Source organism: Suricata suricatta, chromosome 8, assembly GCF_006229205.1.
Source record: "Suricata suricatta isolate VVHF042 chromosome 8, meerkat_22Aug2017_6uvM2_HiC, whole genome shotgun sequence".
Taxonomy (NCBI): Eukaryota; Metazoa; Chordata; class Mammalia; order Carnivora; family Herpestidae; genus Suricata; species Suricata suricatta.
In genome coordinates, this window is record NC_043707.1 from 90,599,301 (window position 1) to 90,614,015 (window position 14,715).

The 14,715-nt window shown below is 39.5% G+C and overlaps 1 protein-coding gene across 1 annotated transcript in view; it reads right to left on the minus strand.

The window, feature by feature from the left end:
• ROR1 (receptor tyrosine kinase like orphan receptor 1) overlaps nt 1-14,715 on the minus strand; it is a 42,174-nt gene that overhangs the window by 15,655 nt on the left and 11,804 nt on the right. Inside the window, exon 5 of the mRNA XM_029949048.1 lies at nt 3,486-3,697. Within this exon, the coding sequence (XP_029804908.1) occupies nt 3,486-3,697 (212 nt within the window). The remainder of the gene's footprint in view (nt 1-3,485; nt 3,698-14,715) is intronic.

Genomic DNA, 14,715 nt, shown 5'->3' on the forward strand with positions numbered 1-14,715 from the left:
CACAGGTCAGAAGGAAACTCAACCCTCCTTGAGGTCTGACTTCCAACAGCCTCATCCGCCTCTCTGGAGACTCAAGCCAGGCCCATCAACCAGTCTGTCCTGGACTCCTATTGTCTCCTCAGGAGGGTGTGGGTTTCTAATCTCCCTGAAGAGCTTCTTAATCCAAACACGTGGTGGGAGCGGCTGCAGATTTTAGCAGCTCAGCAAGTGGAGAAGGAAGGAAACCATTTAAACCCTGATGGCCATATTCATTTGGATCAATGAAAACCCTGGAGTCTCTGACTTTTGAATTGATCAGGGAGAAATAAGAATAAGGCTTGGTGGGCAGACCAGTTTCCATACTTCATTCTTTTACATCCCAGGTTTCATATATCCTTTTGATTTTACTCTGGTAGGGAGTTTGTTTTGAGGACTTTCTTTCTTTCTTCCTTTCTTCCTCATGTGTGTTCCTTCCTTCTAGATTTTATAGGTGCATGTAATATTTATGTGTCAGTGACCTTTCAAAGCACTTTTAGAGATTGACTGTTTACAGTTAGGAATTTTCTTTAAGGTCTACAAAGTCCTTTGTGCTTTTTCCAGGAAAGGCACTCAGTAAGAACCAAAACAAACAGCAGAATAATTCAACTTTGATTGGAGCCAAAGCTCTTAGGAGAGTAAGAGAATAAGAGCTAGCATTTGTTTTTGTTGTTTCCCTTTCCCCCTCCTCAACCCAGTCAAATAGACTTGAGCCATTCCAACTTCCAGTGTGGTTCAGAATGATTTCAGAGACATTTAAGGCTGAATTTTAAGCCCTGGGTTGGAGAAATCTTGGCACTGGCAGATTTTGCAAAGGACCCTTCAGAAATGATGAAAACAATGTTTACTTCACCAAGTCTTTGGGAAAATTGGTCCCAGTATATTTTACATTTGTCTCTACAACCACAAAGGGTAGAGGACTATTACTGCTCTGGCCAAATTTCACATGCCTTTGGCAGGATTGGAGCTCTATCATTCAGATGTGCGACTGTTACACAAGCCTCTTAAGGATTTATCACAAGCCAGGGTGATGCCTGTGGTTAGTGTTCAGCCCAAACTGACCGAATGGAATCGTATTCGGTTGTTTGCCTGACCCCCTCCCACTCTCCCTTCCCAGCACGAGGTGTTCCGTGAAGTTATTATGGGGCCAGGCAAGAGCAAGGACTTTATTTAGTCATGAAACATCCCATGTTCAATTTCATCTCCTCCAATTTCTAGCTCTTTGGATTTGGACAAGTTACTTAATCTGTAGGAGTCTTACTTACCCTGGTTGTACAGTAGGAATAATAACTCCTATCTTACAGAATCATTGTGAGGATTAAGTAAGATGATGGCCATAAAAGTTCCTGGTGTGGTTCTTGACAATTTGTACCAGTCGACCCACATTAGCTTTCTCCATTTATGCCAGAAAGCTCTCTGAGACCTTTATCTCAAAGACAGCACAAATCCAAAACATCATGCCTATTGAACGTCATGCTTTGCAAAACAAACCTCTGCTAAAAATGGAATTGAGTTGCAGATTGAGGCTGACCTACAAAACTGACAATTTTCCCAAATGGAAATGCCTCTTCCCGTGGTTCCTGCCACAGCAATGAGCAGTCTGCCCCTCCAGGATGGTGGCTCTTGCACAGTGACTGCTGTAGCCAAACCCATCCGGGTCTCTCTCCTGTCCAGAGTTCTGGCATTTCTAAGTTTTCTCAACATTTAATAACAGAAATAACGGAGAGGGGCTCCTGGGTGGCCCAGCTGATTGAGGGTCTGACTTTGGCTCAGGTCATGATCATGCAGTTTGTGAGGTGAAGCCCCACAGCAGGCTCTCTGCTGCCAGTGTAGAGCCTGCTTCAGATCCCCTGTCCCCGTCTCTCTCTGCCCCTCCTCCACTTAGGCTCTCTCAAAGATAACTCAACATTAAAAAGAAAAGAAATGATGGGGTAAGATTCTCACAGAATAAAGGCGGTTGCACTGGAACTTTGAAGTATGGGGAATATAACATGTCAACTAGGCGTTACTTCACGAATATGCCATCTTAACACCTCTATTTTCTTCAGGTACCTTATAAGGATTAAATATGACGTTATATCACATCCTGTAATGTATGTAAGCTGACTAGCTGCGAGCTAGGATGTCATAAACGGTTGCACCTCCACCTTTACCTGTACCCCAAGCCACGTGTGTAACTTGTGTAAACACTGTGGTCTTCAGGTTTCCTTCACTCTTTTTTTTAATGCTAAAAATTCCCACTTTAGAGAACTGTGGTTTTCCTTGGGACAGAATACTTAAAAATGAATTTTTTAACATTTAAGAAATCCAAAAACCTTACCAACAAATAGGACAACAAAAAAAATATTTCAAGACTTTTTAAATTAAATAAACAAATAAAACCCAACCGCATAGCAGACTACAATCACAAGAGGGCTATGTGTCAGTCCCAAGATGCAACTGTACTTATGAGTTAAAGGAATTAGTTAATTTCAGCACGAAGACATTTTTCCCCCTAAAATCTTATTAAAGTGATGCATCTTCTCCTTATGAAGGCCAAACGAATAATATGGCCACCAACCCACAGAGAGGATAAATATTTGTATAGAATGAGCGAATGAATGTCCTATGGAGTTGGAATAAGAAGAAAAGATGGGCTTTTGGGATGTTTTCTAAGTTATTTAAAGGAAATCTCTTTGCTGTGAGGGCTGGGACTGAGGTTCTGGCTTTCTGGAGAGAAAGCCTCTGCTGTATTTCTTTAAGATGTGGTGTGTGTGCTCCATTTAAGGTAAGGGCCGGTGACCCTGGCTTCCTTGCCCAGACCTGGAGCAGCCCACATGCTGAAAGATGAGGAGGAAAAACAAAGGAAGTGGATTGATTTAGCAAGAGATGAGAAGGCTAAGGTAGGCTATCCTAAAACAGCATTCAAAGATTATAGGGTAGATAACACTTCTCTTTAAATATGCTTACACCGAAGAGGAACAGATTTAGACTTGGCATTGAACTGAACCTAAGTCCTGGGTTAGAATTTAGGTTTTATTGTTGTGGCAAAAGGCACATCCCGTAAAACTTACCACTTTTAAGTGTATAGTCTGTGTACGCTACTGTGCAATGAAAGGATTTTTTTGACAGTGAAGCTAGTAAATCATGTTTTTCTTTCTTTTTCTCTGTTTGTCTCTTTCAGTTTGATTGGAAGAGTGTGGTATTTCCTTCTTGGAAATTTTGAAAAACAGCTCATATTCTGAATCCTCAGGAGAGATGATGTCCTAAGGATTCTCTCTAGCTCAGACTTGATGGAAAGGCCGTGACCCGACTGGCCCGACACCGCCGTGCGCACACTGATGAAAGAACGCTCCGGCTGCCTTGGATACAGTTCGGCTGAAAATGAACTCTGACTGTAGATCATTTGATTTCTCAGCTGGGAGGAATGATAAGGTTTGCTTTAGCCCGAAGCCTATAGAACGGAGGCAGCTCTGTACTGCTGGTTTTACCTTGGGCTTATATGCGTTCAGCATCGACATCTCCACATTTTGACCTCTGACATGCTTCGGTTGCCTCTGGACTGGCGGTGACGATGACTTCTGGTTATTGCGGCAGACGCAGATGAACAAGAAGAGCAGAGCGACGGCCAGAGGAATAGCGACGCTGGGCACCAGTATGTACAAGATCTCCATCTTACTCTTCTCCTTGGAGTCCTTTGAATCTGGGTACAGAAATAAGAAAGAGCAAACGTCATACTAGTTTGAATAACGTGTACGGTATTACACTGCAGAGTTTAAAACGACCTCCTGTTCTTCTATACACACACATTCACCGGAGAAAAAAGAAACCATTGCTTATTACACCTTAGTTCTATCAAACCTTCAATATCATTTATTGAAGTCTAAAAGCTTAAAGTTCAAGTGTTTAAAAATTGCAGAGGGACATTATGAGGCCTTTGCACGTGCACGGGTCCCCCTCTAATGTTGCCGCTCTTTGGCAGAAGACCTGCATTTCTCTAACACCTTTAAAGTTAAACGTCATGGGAAAGGACTGTACACACCCAGGGGCATTGATGTGGACCACAGGGCTCTTCTTCAGGTGGCTGTTAGCCAGAATCGACCACCACAATATGGTGTTCTAGAAATCATGCCCTTGTCCTGGCTAGTTTGGACTTACAGGGCCACTCCTGCACCTTCCAGAATCAACATCACTCAAGAGTCCTGGTCCCAGTGTCCACAAAGCCACTGGGCTGAGCATATGGGGACTTGACTCTGTCTCTGATGAGCTGTGTGACCTTGAGCAAATCATTCACTTGTCTGGGCCTCACTTCTACTCGTCTGCAAGAGCAAAGTATCTATTTTGGAAAGTGTCTACAATTTCCTCAAGCACAGCTTCACTGCATAACTTGATGCTTTTTTGAAATCCAGGAATTCTTCTTAAATGATTTCATATGAACCCAATAATTATGAGTGCTAACACTCTGAAGTATATTTTTGAAATCTTATATATCTACTCTGCCATTGGTTGGAAAAGCATATAAAATGTATAGGAAGACATGAAGCATACTTCTTAAAAATCGATTTGAGTCTGACCTTTAAATTCTTTGGGCATATGATAATAAATTATTTGACTGACAAAATAAACACAAGAATTATGGGCAGTAATTAAAGGGGTTACATATTACATGCCCTGATCACCATTAACCTCACTGGCTACTTTGCTTTAAGAAAAATCCAAGGTATGAAAATTCAGATTGACACAAAATTCAGAGATGATTATTTACTTAACATAGAATTAACCATGTATCCATTCACTCCATCTCCCTACTTGTTCAGTAAGTCAATAAACAAAAGCTACTACTGCCAAGGACTATTCTAGGTACAGGGGGATATAAAATTAAATATGATATGTCCTTTGCCTTTAAGGAGCTAATACTTGGGTAAGGAAAACAGAGAAAAGATAATTACAATATGTTGTTAGAAATGCTACAAGGGAGGTATGACTAGAGTGGTCAAGAAACCCAGAAAGTCTCTTTAAGTAGGGACCTTACCTAGTACAAATAAAAGAGAATAGACTATATACCATCCCTGTTTGCATATACCTTGGGAACCTATTATTCAGTGAGATAGAGCAGTAACTAAATCACATTGCCTTCTCCCTACATAAACAGACTCAACACATGAAGTCAGGGAGGGGTACCAAAACTTGGGTGCTGGGACTGTGCTGTCGGCTAACCCTCAGAGGGATTTGGGGAGGAGTAAAATATGCTTATTGAGAGTAACAGACATAACAACTTTAATATTTACTGAGTGTCTTCTAGCACAAAATCATGTTAGCTGTGGGCCAGGTACTGTTGTAATAACTTTTAATGAACTCATTAATTTAATCCTCACAACCAACTCCATGAGGCAGATGCCATCCTTATGGCTGTTTTTACAGGTAAGGAAGTGGAGGCACAGAGTGGTTAAGTAACTTGCTCAAGGACATGCAGCTAGTAATTCAAAACCGGGACTCCTCCTCTGTTGGTCTTGCTTTAATACCTCCTGCTCTAGAAACTACTGCACTGCCAGTAATTTGACAAAGGCTATTGTTTGGCACCCATTTTCTTATGGTAGGATTTCTCTTCTTTCACAAAGGTAGGAAGGATGAGGAAGGTCTGAAAGATGAGGAGTGACACAAGCTTTGCTAGATGTGCTGGCTTTTCACTCCCTGCGTTATATACGGTGGGAGGTAAGCGTTTAAGCCAGGCATCTCTGGAGAACACTGTAGTCATTCTTGTCTTAGGAACTCAGTCTCGGGTGCGTTCATAACAACTGTGTCTGCATATCTGTGCATAGATGGACAGAGAGAAAGAAATCACATGTTGGGGCATCTGGGTGGCTAAGTCAGTTGAGCATCCGACTTCTGCTCAGGTCATGATCTCATGATTTGTGAATTCGAGCCCCACGTTGGGCTCTCTGCTGTCAGTGCGGAGCCTGCTTCAGATCCTCTGTCTCCCTCTCCCTTCCCCTCCATCTCTCTCTCTCTCCCAAAAATAAACATAAAAAAAAAAAAGAAATCACATGGAAAAGTGTTTAGCAGATAGATCTTCTATAATAGGAATACAATAGATCAGAATAGATTACCTACCTATCTAAGATCTATCTGTCTATCTATAGACACTTTAGAGAGTGTGGTAGAATAAAGGAAGTGTATGTCTTAGAGTCAGAAACCTCTGAAGACTGACTTTGTCATCATCTGTGTAATATTCATTAGGCACTTAGCCTCTCTGCATGAAGTCATCTATAAAATGAGACCAGTAATATCTATTTCATAGAATTGTTGTGAATAGTAAATAAAATAACATGGGAAGTACCTGTTACAACTCAATCACTCAATTTTTACCCCTAACTCTTAAGAGTAGAAAAAAATTCAGAGATAAAAACTTTGGTCTGGGAATTCAAAATAACTTAAGCAGGAAAACTTTCTGACCTTCACCACCTCATTTATTCAAGGGGAACTATAATTTGTTCTACCAATCTTATTTGGTTCAGGTGAGAGACAATGTTCATGACAAGACTTCAGAAAACTGAAAACTGCCACACAGTTGTTGGATGCTGTGACTATTAACATTATAAAAACACTTTCAAATTTCTCAGGACCCCAGTGCGTGTGTGTGTGTGTGTGGGGGGGGGGTGTTGGGAATCCTTGTTATTCTTGGATTTTCAGTGAAATCATTGTAGGGGTAATGATTACAAAAGGAATGAGGTTAATTTAGTACTCATGTAATGCTAGTCATTTTTCTGGCCCAGAGTTTTAGCAACAAGAGAAAGTAGGGCTCTCACCTGTCTGGCAAACAAAAGGGTCTATTCTGTACTCATTCTGTATCAGACTATTCACGGAATGCCTTTGATTGTAAACAGGAGGTCTGGGACAATTCCCCCTGTGGGTCTGCAGGAGAACAAACTTCAAGAAGCTGGATCTTTAAATGCAGTCAAACTTGGCTCCTTCTGATTACACTGAGGATATGCAAATGAGCCCACAGAGTCTTCTTGCCAAGTGAAATAATCAAGCAGAACAATACGTGGCTATGTTGGAAGTGACAGAAAACAAATTTAGACCTGTTGTAAACCTGTGACACAGCATACTTACTTTCCCACACACACCTCTCTGCATTAGGCCAGAGGGAGTCAGTCTGGCTCAAAATTTTTTATATAAAACCTTTCCACAGAACAACTAGCCTTACTCATGGAAAATTAGAAAATGAACATTTGTTCACTTTTTTTTTTTTAACAGCCTACCATTTGTATATATCACTTTAATCAGGTACTTGGTGTTCTTGATTTTACATGTAGATAAAAGAAGGCTAAGAAAGAACAAATAATTTAACAAAGCTAGAAAGTAGTAGGGTCTGGGTTGGAATGCAAGTCTGTCTGCCTTCAATACTTTTATGTTTTCAAAATTCTATCACTATAAAAATTAAAACACCATATGGAATTGTTTTTCATTATTCTCCTTAAAATCCCAAGGTTCTCATTAATGAGAGCTAATATCTGGTGGGGAATCACTGTTAAAGAGATGACATTCAAACAATGGACACTATTTTTACTATTCACTTTACAGGTAATGGACACCTTCAGTGTATTACCAAGGAAACTTGCTGAAAATTAGGATGGTGAAGATTTTTAATACTTTGAAATAACTGTTTAAAAGTTAAACGTACATATTAGTTACATCAAGTTAAATACTTGGGATTTTTGAAACCAGCTATTTAGTCTGGATCACAGGATTAATTTCCTTTTAAAAATCAACAGTTTGGTATCACAGTTCACATCTGACATTCCTATTTTATTTTTACAAAGATATTCAATACTTTGATTAGTAATTAAATATAATGGAGAAAATACTCCTTTCTTATACTGAGGCTTAAAACAAGGTAAACATGACTTCTTATTTAAGAGATACTTTTATAAAGTGAAACACCATCTGGGATATTACTTTGAATTAAAACAAAAAAAATTTCTTAGGTCTTAAATATGGCAAAGGTGGGAAGAAGTCTTACAGAACCTTAGGATTCTAAGTAAAATTTAAAAAGTAAAATAAAATAAAATAAACAAGTTAAATTATAATCTTGTCTAAAAAAAATTAAAACCATAGAAAACAAACAGGAATTGCTATCATTTTTTTCTTTGAAAACTACAAAATCTGTAGCAAATAGGAGCCTGTACCAGTGATATTTAAGCATATGCCTGGAAGCCAAAGGAGAAAAGTGGGTAACTAGGCCCTTAGTTGGCAGGCTGGGTCCAGCATTAGGTCTCTTGATTTAATGATGAAAGAATAGTAAATGACCTATTGCTTTAAATATTTTCAAATTAATTCTTAAAAAGACTATGATTGGCCATATATAGTGATTAAAATTTTTTCTCTTCAGCAAATGTTTTAACCACAATAAATTACGGACAGCAACTCATTTGTGAGCACTTGAGAAAAATCTTAGTAACTAGAATCCACACAAGTTCACTAGAAGTGGTTATAAATTCTTAGGATCTCAGTTTTCTTCTCTATAAAAGGAAAGAGTTGGGTTAATCTTTTCCCTTTAATTGAAAAAAGCTTAATTATGGTAAAAATTAACAAAATTTATCATCTTAACCATTTGTAGGTGTACAGTTCAGTAGTGCTAAGCGCATGCACACTGTTGTACAGCAGATCTCCAAGACTTTTTCATCTTGCAAAACTGAAATTCTATACTCATTGAACAATAACTCCGCATTTCTCCCTCCCTCTAGTGCCTGACATCAACCAGTCTTTCTTTTTCTATGAATTTGATTATTTTAGATACCTCATAGAGTTGAATCATACAGTATTTATCTTTTTATGACTGGCTCATTTCACTCAGTAAAATGTCCTCAGGGTTCATCCATGTTGTTACATGTGTCAAATTTCCTTCTTTTTTAGGCTGAATAATATTCCACTGATGAATAACACTTCTAGGGCACAGGCACATGGTAAATTTCAAATTTATCTAATGATATTTTCAAAATGTAAACACCACATTTTCTTTATGGATTCATCCATCGAGGGGCTTGCTTCTACCTCTTAGCTATTATGAATAATGCTGTGGTGAACATGGGTGTACAAGTATTTCTCTGAGATCCTGCATTCTGTTCTCTTGGATGGATATCTAGAAGTAGGATTGCTGGATCATATGGTAATTCTATTTTAGTTTTCCTATTCTATTTATAGTGTTTTCCTTAATGGCTGCACCATTTTGCCTTCCCACCAATAGTGAGCAATGGCTCTAATTTCTCCACATCTTTGCTAACATGTGTTATTTTCTCCTCCTCTTCCTTTTCTTCTTCTTATAAAATAATGGGTCCTAATAATGGGTGTGAGGTGACATCTCATTGTGGTTTTGATTTGCACATCTTTAATGCCAATGTTACTGAGCATCTTCTCATATATTGTTGGCCATTTGTATATCTTCTTTGGAGAGAGGTCTATTTAAGTCCTTTGCCCACTTTTTAATTGGGCTACTCTTAAGTGCCAAGATTAAAAAAGTTTTATAAAATTAAATCTCTTTCAGTTTTGATAGGATTCTTTTAGAGTGGTAGACCAAGCACATTTAAACTTTAGCAAGTCATTTGATCAAGAGATCCAAGATATCCTTACGGACCTAAGATGAAGGGCTAATGAAAATATCATTAGATAAATTTGAAATTTACCATGTGCCTGTGCCCTAGAAGTGTTATTCATTAAATCAACCTCAAATTGTAAAGAGTTAAGCTGTGCCAATCTGCCTGTTTGACATTATCATTAACTACTTGATGATGATATATTTATCGAACTTGAAAATGACCCAAATCTATGAAAGATATCTGACTATAGAAATAAGATTTATAGAAATAAAATTTACAGACTGAAATAATGCCCAAAACCAACAGTTGAAATTTTACAAATAAATATTTTAGCTTGCAATTACGTTAGAATTCTTGCATAAAGAAGCCCATGATTAAGCAAATCTACTAAATAATTTTTAATGTAACAACCCCCCCCAAAAGAGGAAGGAAGACTAATAAATTTTAGTGAAGACTTGAGGGCTCAGTTGGACCCAGTAACAGCACAATGAAATTGCTCCAAAATTTTTTATATATGGCACTTTTAGCAAAAAAAAAAAAAAAATTCCCTTCATTGGCAATACTTAGTAATGATCAAAAATATCATGGTCCTTTTCTACCTTCACTGATTTAAAAACATGAAAAAGGTCCATTCTAAGAGCCATGTTTTTAAGCAGGGCTTTAAAAAGCAAGAAACATCCAGAGAAAGAGGAAAGTGGGTAAAGAAAGGCTAAGAGGTACATGCTCTTTAGACCAAATTAAAAATTAAATGAAGGATGTAATTGGTACTTTCAAATTTGGATGATAAATGGCACTGGAGGTTACAAAATGGAGCTAGTACATAGACTTATTCCTTTTTAGGTTTTTTTTTTTTTCTAATTTGAATTAGTGGTCAACAGTTTTTAAAAATGAGATTTCACATAGAAGTTTTTATTTCAGATTTTGAGCAGATTTTGAACAGTGGGAGCCATCCCATAACCGCTTTGGGGTGGTGAGATGTCCCTGTCACTGAAGGTCTCTGGCAATGGTCAGAGGCTGGATGACTTCTATGGTTCCTCCCAAAGTTGTCTGATTTCACAAACTGAGTTGACATACCTTATTTAGACCCCTACTGTACTTTGACTTTCTTGAGAAGTAACTGATTTAAAGTTAGTAGGAATATTTCCCCGTGAGTGTCCTCAGGTCCAGTGTTGGTCCTTTTCTCCTCAGCTCAAAGCTGAGGCTGACTTCTAGGGACAGTATCAATGGGCACTCTCGTCCTCTGGCTTCCAGTTAGGTTTAGCCAACGGGAGACACTGGGCGAACTAGAAGAACTGCCCAGAGCAAGAAGAGTATGGTTGACGTGTTTGTACCCAGGATTCCTCCTTGTTGCAGAGGATTGACTGCGTCCCTCTAACAAAGGCCAGAGCCTCTTCAGCCTCAGCTGTGCTCCACGAGGGAAGATAACCAACCATCCCTTTTACTCCTCAAGCCTTGGATAATGCCTCCCATTTCTGCTATCCATAGGTCCTTCACCTTACTGGTTTCTCCTAATTCTGCCAACACCTTCATAAATAGTCTCTTTACGAAGTTCTCCATAGTGTGTTTGCTTGTGTCTTGTTTCCTGCCAGACTCTTGGCTGATACAAAGCCAACAGCAAAGATCATTGTGGTGTTGTATCAGAATTCTGTCACCAAAGGGTTAAAGTGACAAGGAGCCCTTCCTATTGGCATGGTGGTGGACCAGAAGAGTTTAAAGCTTCCCAGAGCTTATTGCTGGAGCAGCTGACACATTGGGCAAATGACTCAATATATTTTGAGAAAAATAAAAAAAACCTTTGAGAAAAAATTATTTTATGGTTAAAAATGTTTATGGAACATGACTTAGTTATAAGTTTTGGGTAACTATTGTTCTTTACTTTGTCAAAAATGTATAGAGACTGGAGAATAAAGTACATCTTGAAAATCTCTGTAGCATAAAAATAACTCTTCCGGAAAACTTCAAACCATACAAAGCAGTGCTCTATTCCTCTCTCCATTCCCCCTCCCCACCATCCATTCACTGTAATGTTCAATTTTGGTTTGAAGAAATGGCTGAAAGACAAATTGCCTTACAACAGGTCTTCTATGAAATATGGGAGAAGGCTGCTGACAGAGTGAGTTAAAAACTGCAGTGTTCGCAATCTGGAAAACATCTGCCTTGCCTCGAACTGTAAACTACCACATTGTAGAAAATGGTTTGTGACAAAGCAGAACCCAGGGCGGGTGTTTGTAAGGTTATGGGACCAGTCAGGGCTATTCAGGCACAGAACTGGGCAATGTGCCCTTTGGCAAACTGTTGCAAGCCAAGGACTTAAAAGGAAATACAAAAGTAATAGGCCAGGTATGAAAACTGCAAATGGAGCCAAATGGTGTACTAATTTTTTTTTTTTTTTAATCATTGGGCACTCTATGGCGAAGCTGGTTGAGGAGTAAAAACAATACTGCTGCTTGGAAGTTCTAGTTGGTTGGAAGAGGTCTCTCAGACATACTAGCCTGGCTGGCAGAAGAAATGTGGCCTCTGGACTTAATCTAGAGTAAAAGAAAGGACTGAAGTTTGAATAGGAAAACACTACTACAATCAAGATTCAGCTTCCCCTACAAGTTGAGAAAGGAACAAATAGAAGATCTCAGTTTGCTGGGGAGAGAGAAAGAACATAAGTCTTGTGGTAGAATACAGCCAAAGTCAAATGGTCAGATCATGCAAAAGCTGCTCCCAGAGAAACAGGCCTTTTCCACAGATCTGCCCCCAGGGCTGCCTAGATAAGAGCTACAGTGAAACTGTGAACCTGGGAGGTGTGCCTAGGTGCCAGTTGGAAAGAACATAGGCAAATGTTTCTTTTTCAACGTCGTTTCCACCCAACCCACAGTATTTGGCTTGGAAGGTGGCCACAGTGACTAGAGGTAAAGGCGTAGTGAATGAAGGTTTGCAGGCAGGCTCTCAGGGAAAATGGCCAACTCTGAGGACTGGGGACGTGGGGCTGCCGGGAAGGGAGGAGAGGTGGATTTAACAGGAAATGGGCAAACACTGTGAGCCCTGCGTGGAGCTGCTGGGGGAGCTAGTTCTCATCAGGGCTGAGGCTGAGAGGAACACCTAGGGTCTCTCAAAATAGATGACTTTGTGGCTGGGGGCCCTACTCCTGCATGTGTGGAGCTACAAATAAGAAAATCAATGGACAGTGTCCCAAAAACCCAGATAGTTCATAGTGATCATAGGAAGGAGGAAAAGGATAAAGCAATATTTATTCTTCTGAATAATCTAGAATTTGTTCCTTAGGTAACTATGCCATGGTGGACAGATGACTGGCCTAGAATCCTGTGGACCTGGTCTTAATCTTGGCTTTAGGAAAAACAACATTGCCTCAACTTCTCCATTGGTAAACGGAGAGGATGCCTTTATCCTATGGTTATTATGAGGATTGATTAATTCAACACATTTTATTAAGCATGAGTTGAGTCACAGGCCAGATGCTGGTACTTAAGGAACTTAGTGCAGCATTCAACAGACCACGGTCATCATTAAAATGCTCAGCGCAGAACAGCACACATAAATGTTCAGAGCTATAAGGCAGTGCTTAATGTGATTCATATTTGTTCCATCTGATTCTTCCACTAGATTGTAGGATACATGAGGGCATACTTTGTTCTACCCTGTTCACAAAGTCTGAGGCACAGTAGAAGCTCAGCATATATTGGTTTCAGTGAGTGACTAAATAAATAATTAACTGTAACTGTGTGTGTTGTTAGATGCCTGGGATAGGAAAGACAAGATAGGGAAGATGGGAGGTCAGGTCTTGCCCAAACTATCTCTTGTCCTGTCACTTCCTCCAAGCACTGCCTGGGCACATGAGCAGAGTCCTAGCAGAGCCAATTCCCAGCATTCACAGCAGGCATGTTTGGTTGTGTTTAACTTTATGTTCTGTCTTAAAGCAAAAGTTTGCAGATAAGACGGTCTATGGCAGACCATTCTCAAATGTCTTTATTCTAGAAAGTACAACAAATGCTCACACTCTGCATTTAATTAGGCCTCAACTCCTTTTAGCCTTACTAGGTTGAAATGAAAACAAAAGTTATCAGTAGGAAAATGAGAAACCGCATGGAGATTTTGAAATTTCCTCAATTTTGACTTAACTAAAGAATGCAGAAACGTTCCCATGGGATTCCATCCCATTTTTAGAGGGAGAAGGGAAAAGATTCCTTTCAAATCTGCCTCACAAGATTTCAACTCATTGTAAGATGAAAAGTTATCCTCAGTATCTATCATCTATCTATCTATCCATCTATCTATCATCTGTACATACAGACACACACATACATAAATCATAGAGTATAAAAGACCAAGGTTAGAGTCCTGAGTTCATATCTTATTAACCATGTGCCCTTGGAAGAGTTATTTAACCTCTACATCTCAGTTTTCTCTTCTAGGGTAGAATAAAGTGCAACTCACAGCATTATAGAACTATTACACATGAGATAATGCATTAGAAAAGTCTTAGCACGGTCTTTGGTATTGCAAGCACTCAATAAATGGCAACTGCTGTTTAATGTTACTGTTTTTTAAAAGTTTATTTATTTATTTTGAGAGAGAGAACTAGCAGGGGAGTGGCAGAGAGAGGGGACAGAGAATCTGAAGGCGGGTCTGTGCTTGAAAGCAGTGAGCCCGATGTGGGGCTTGAACTCACAAACCGTGAGATCATGACCTGAGCTGAAGTCAGACGCTTAACCAACTGAGCCACCCAGGTGCTCCTGTTTGATGTTATTGTTATTCTATGGTTTAAATTGTAAAACTTTTAAAATAATATACAACATACTATATTCTACAGTCTAAATTGTATAATTCCTATCCAGTCTCAGGGTTCCTACTGACATTTTGGGCCAGATAATTCTTTGTGTGGATCATTCTGTGCACTGAAGAGGGTTTAGCAGCATCTCTGGCCTCCACCCGGTAGAAGCCGGTAGCATCTCCCAACCCCACCCAGGAGTGATGACCAAATATCTTGTGACATTACCAAACGTTCCCCAGAAGACAAAACTCCTGCCGACTGGGAAGCACCGGTACAGAACAAAGAGCAGTACGTGTCCTAGAGACAGCAGACCCACTTTCTATTAGTCAGTTTGTGATCTTGGGT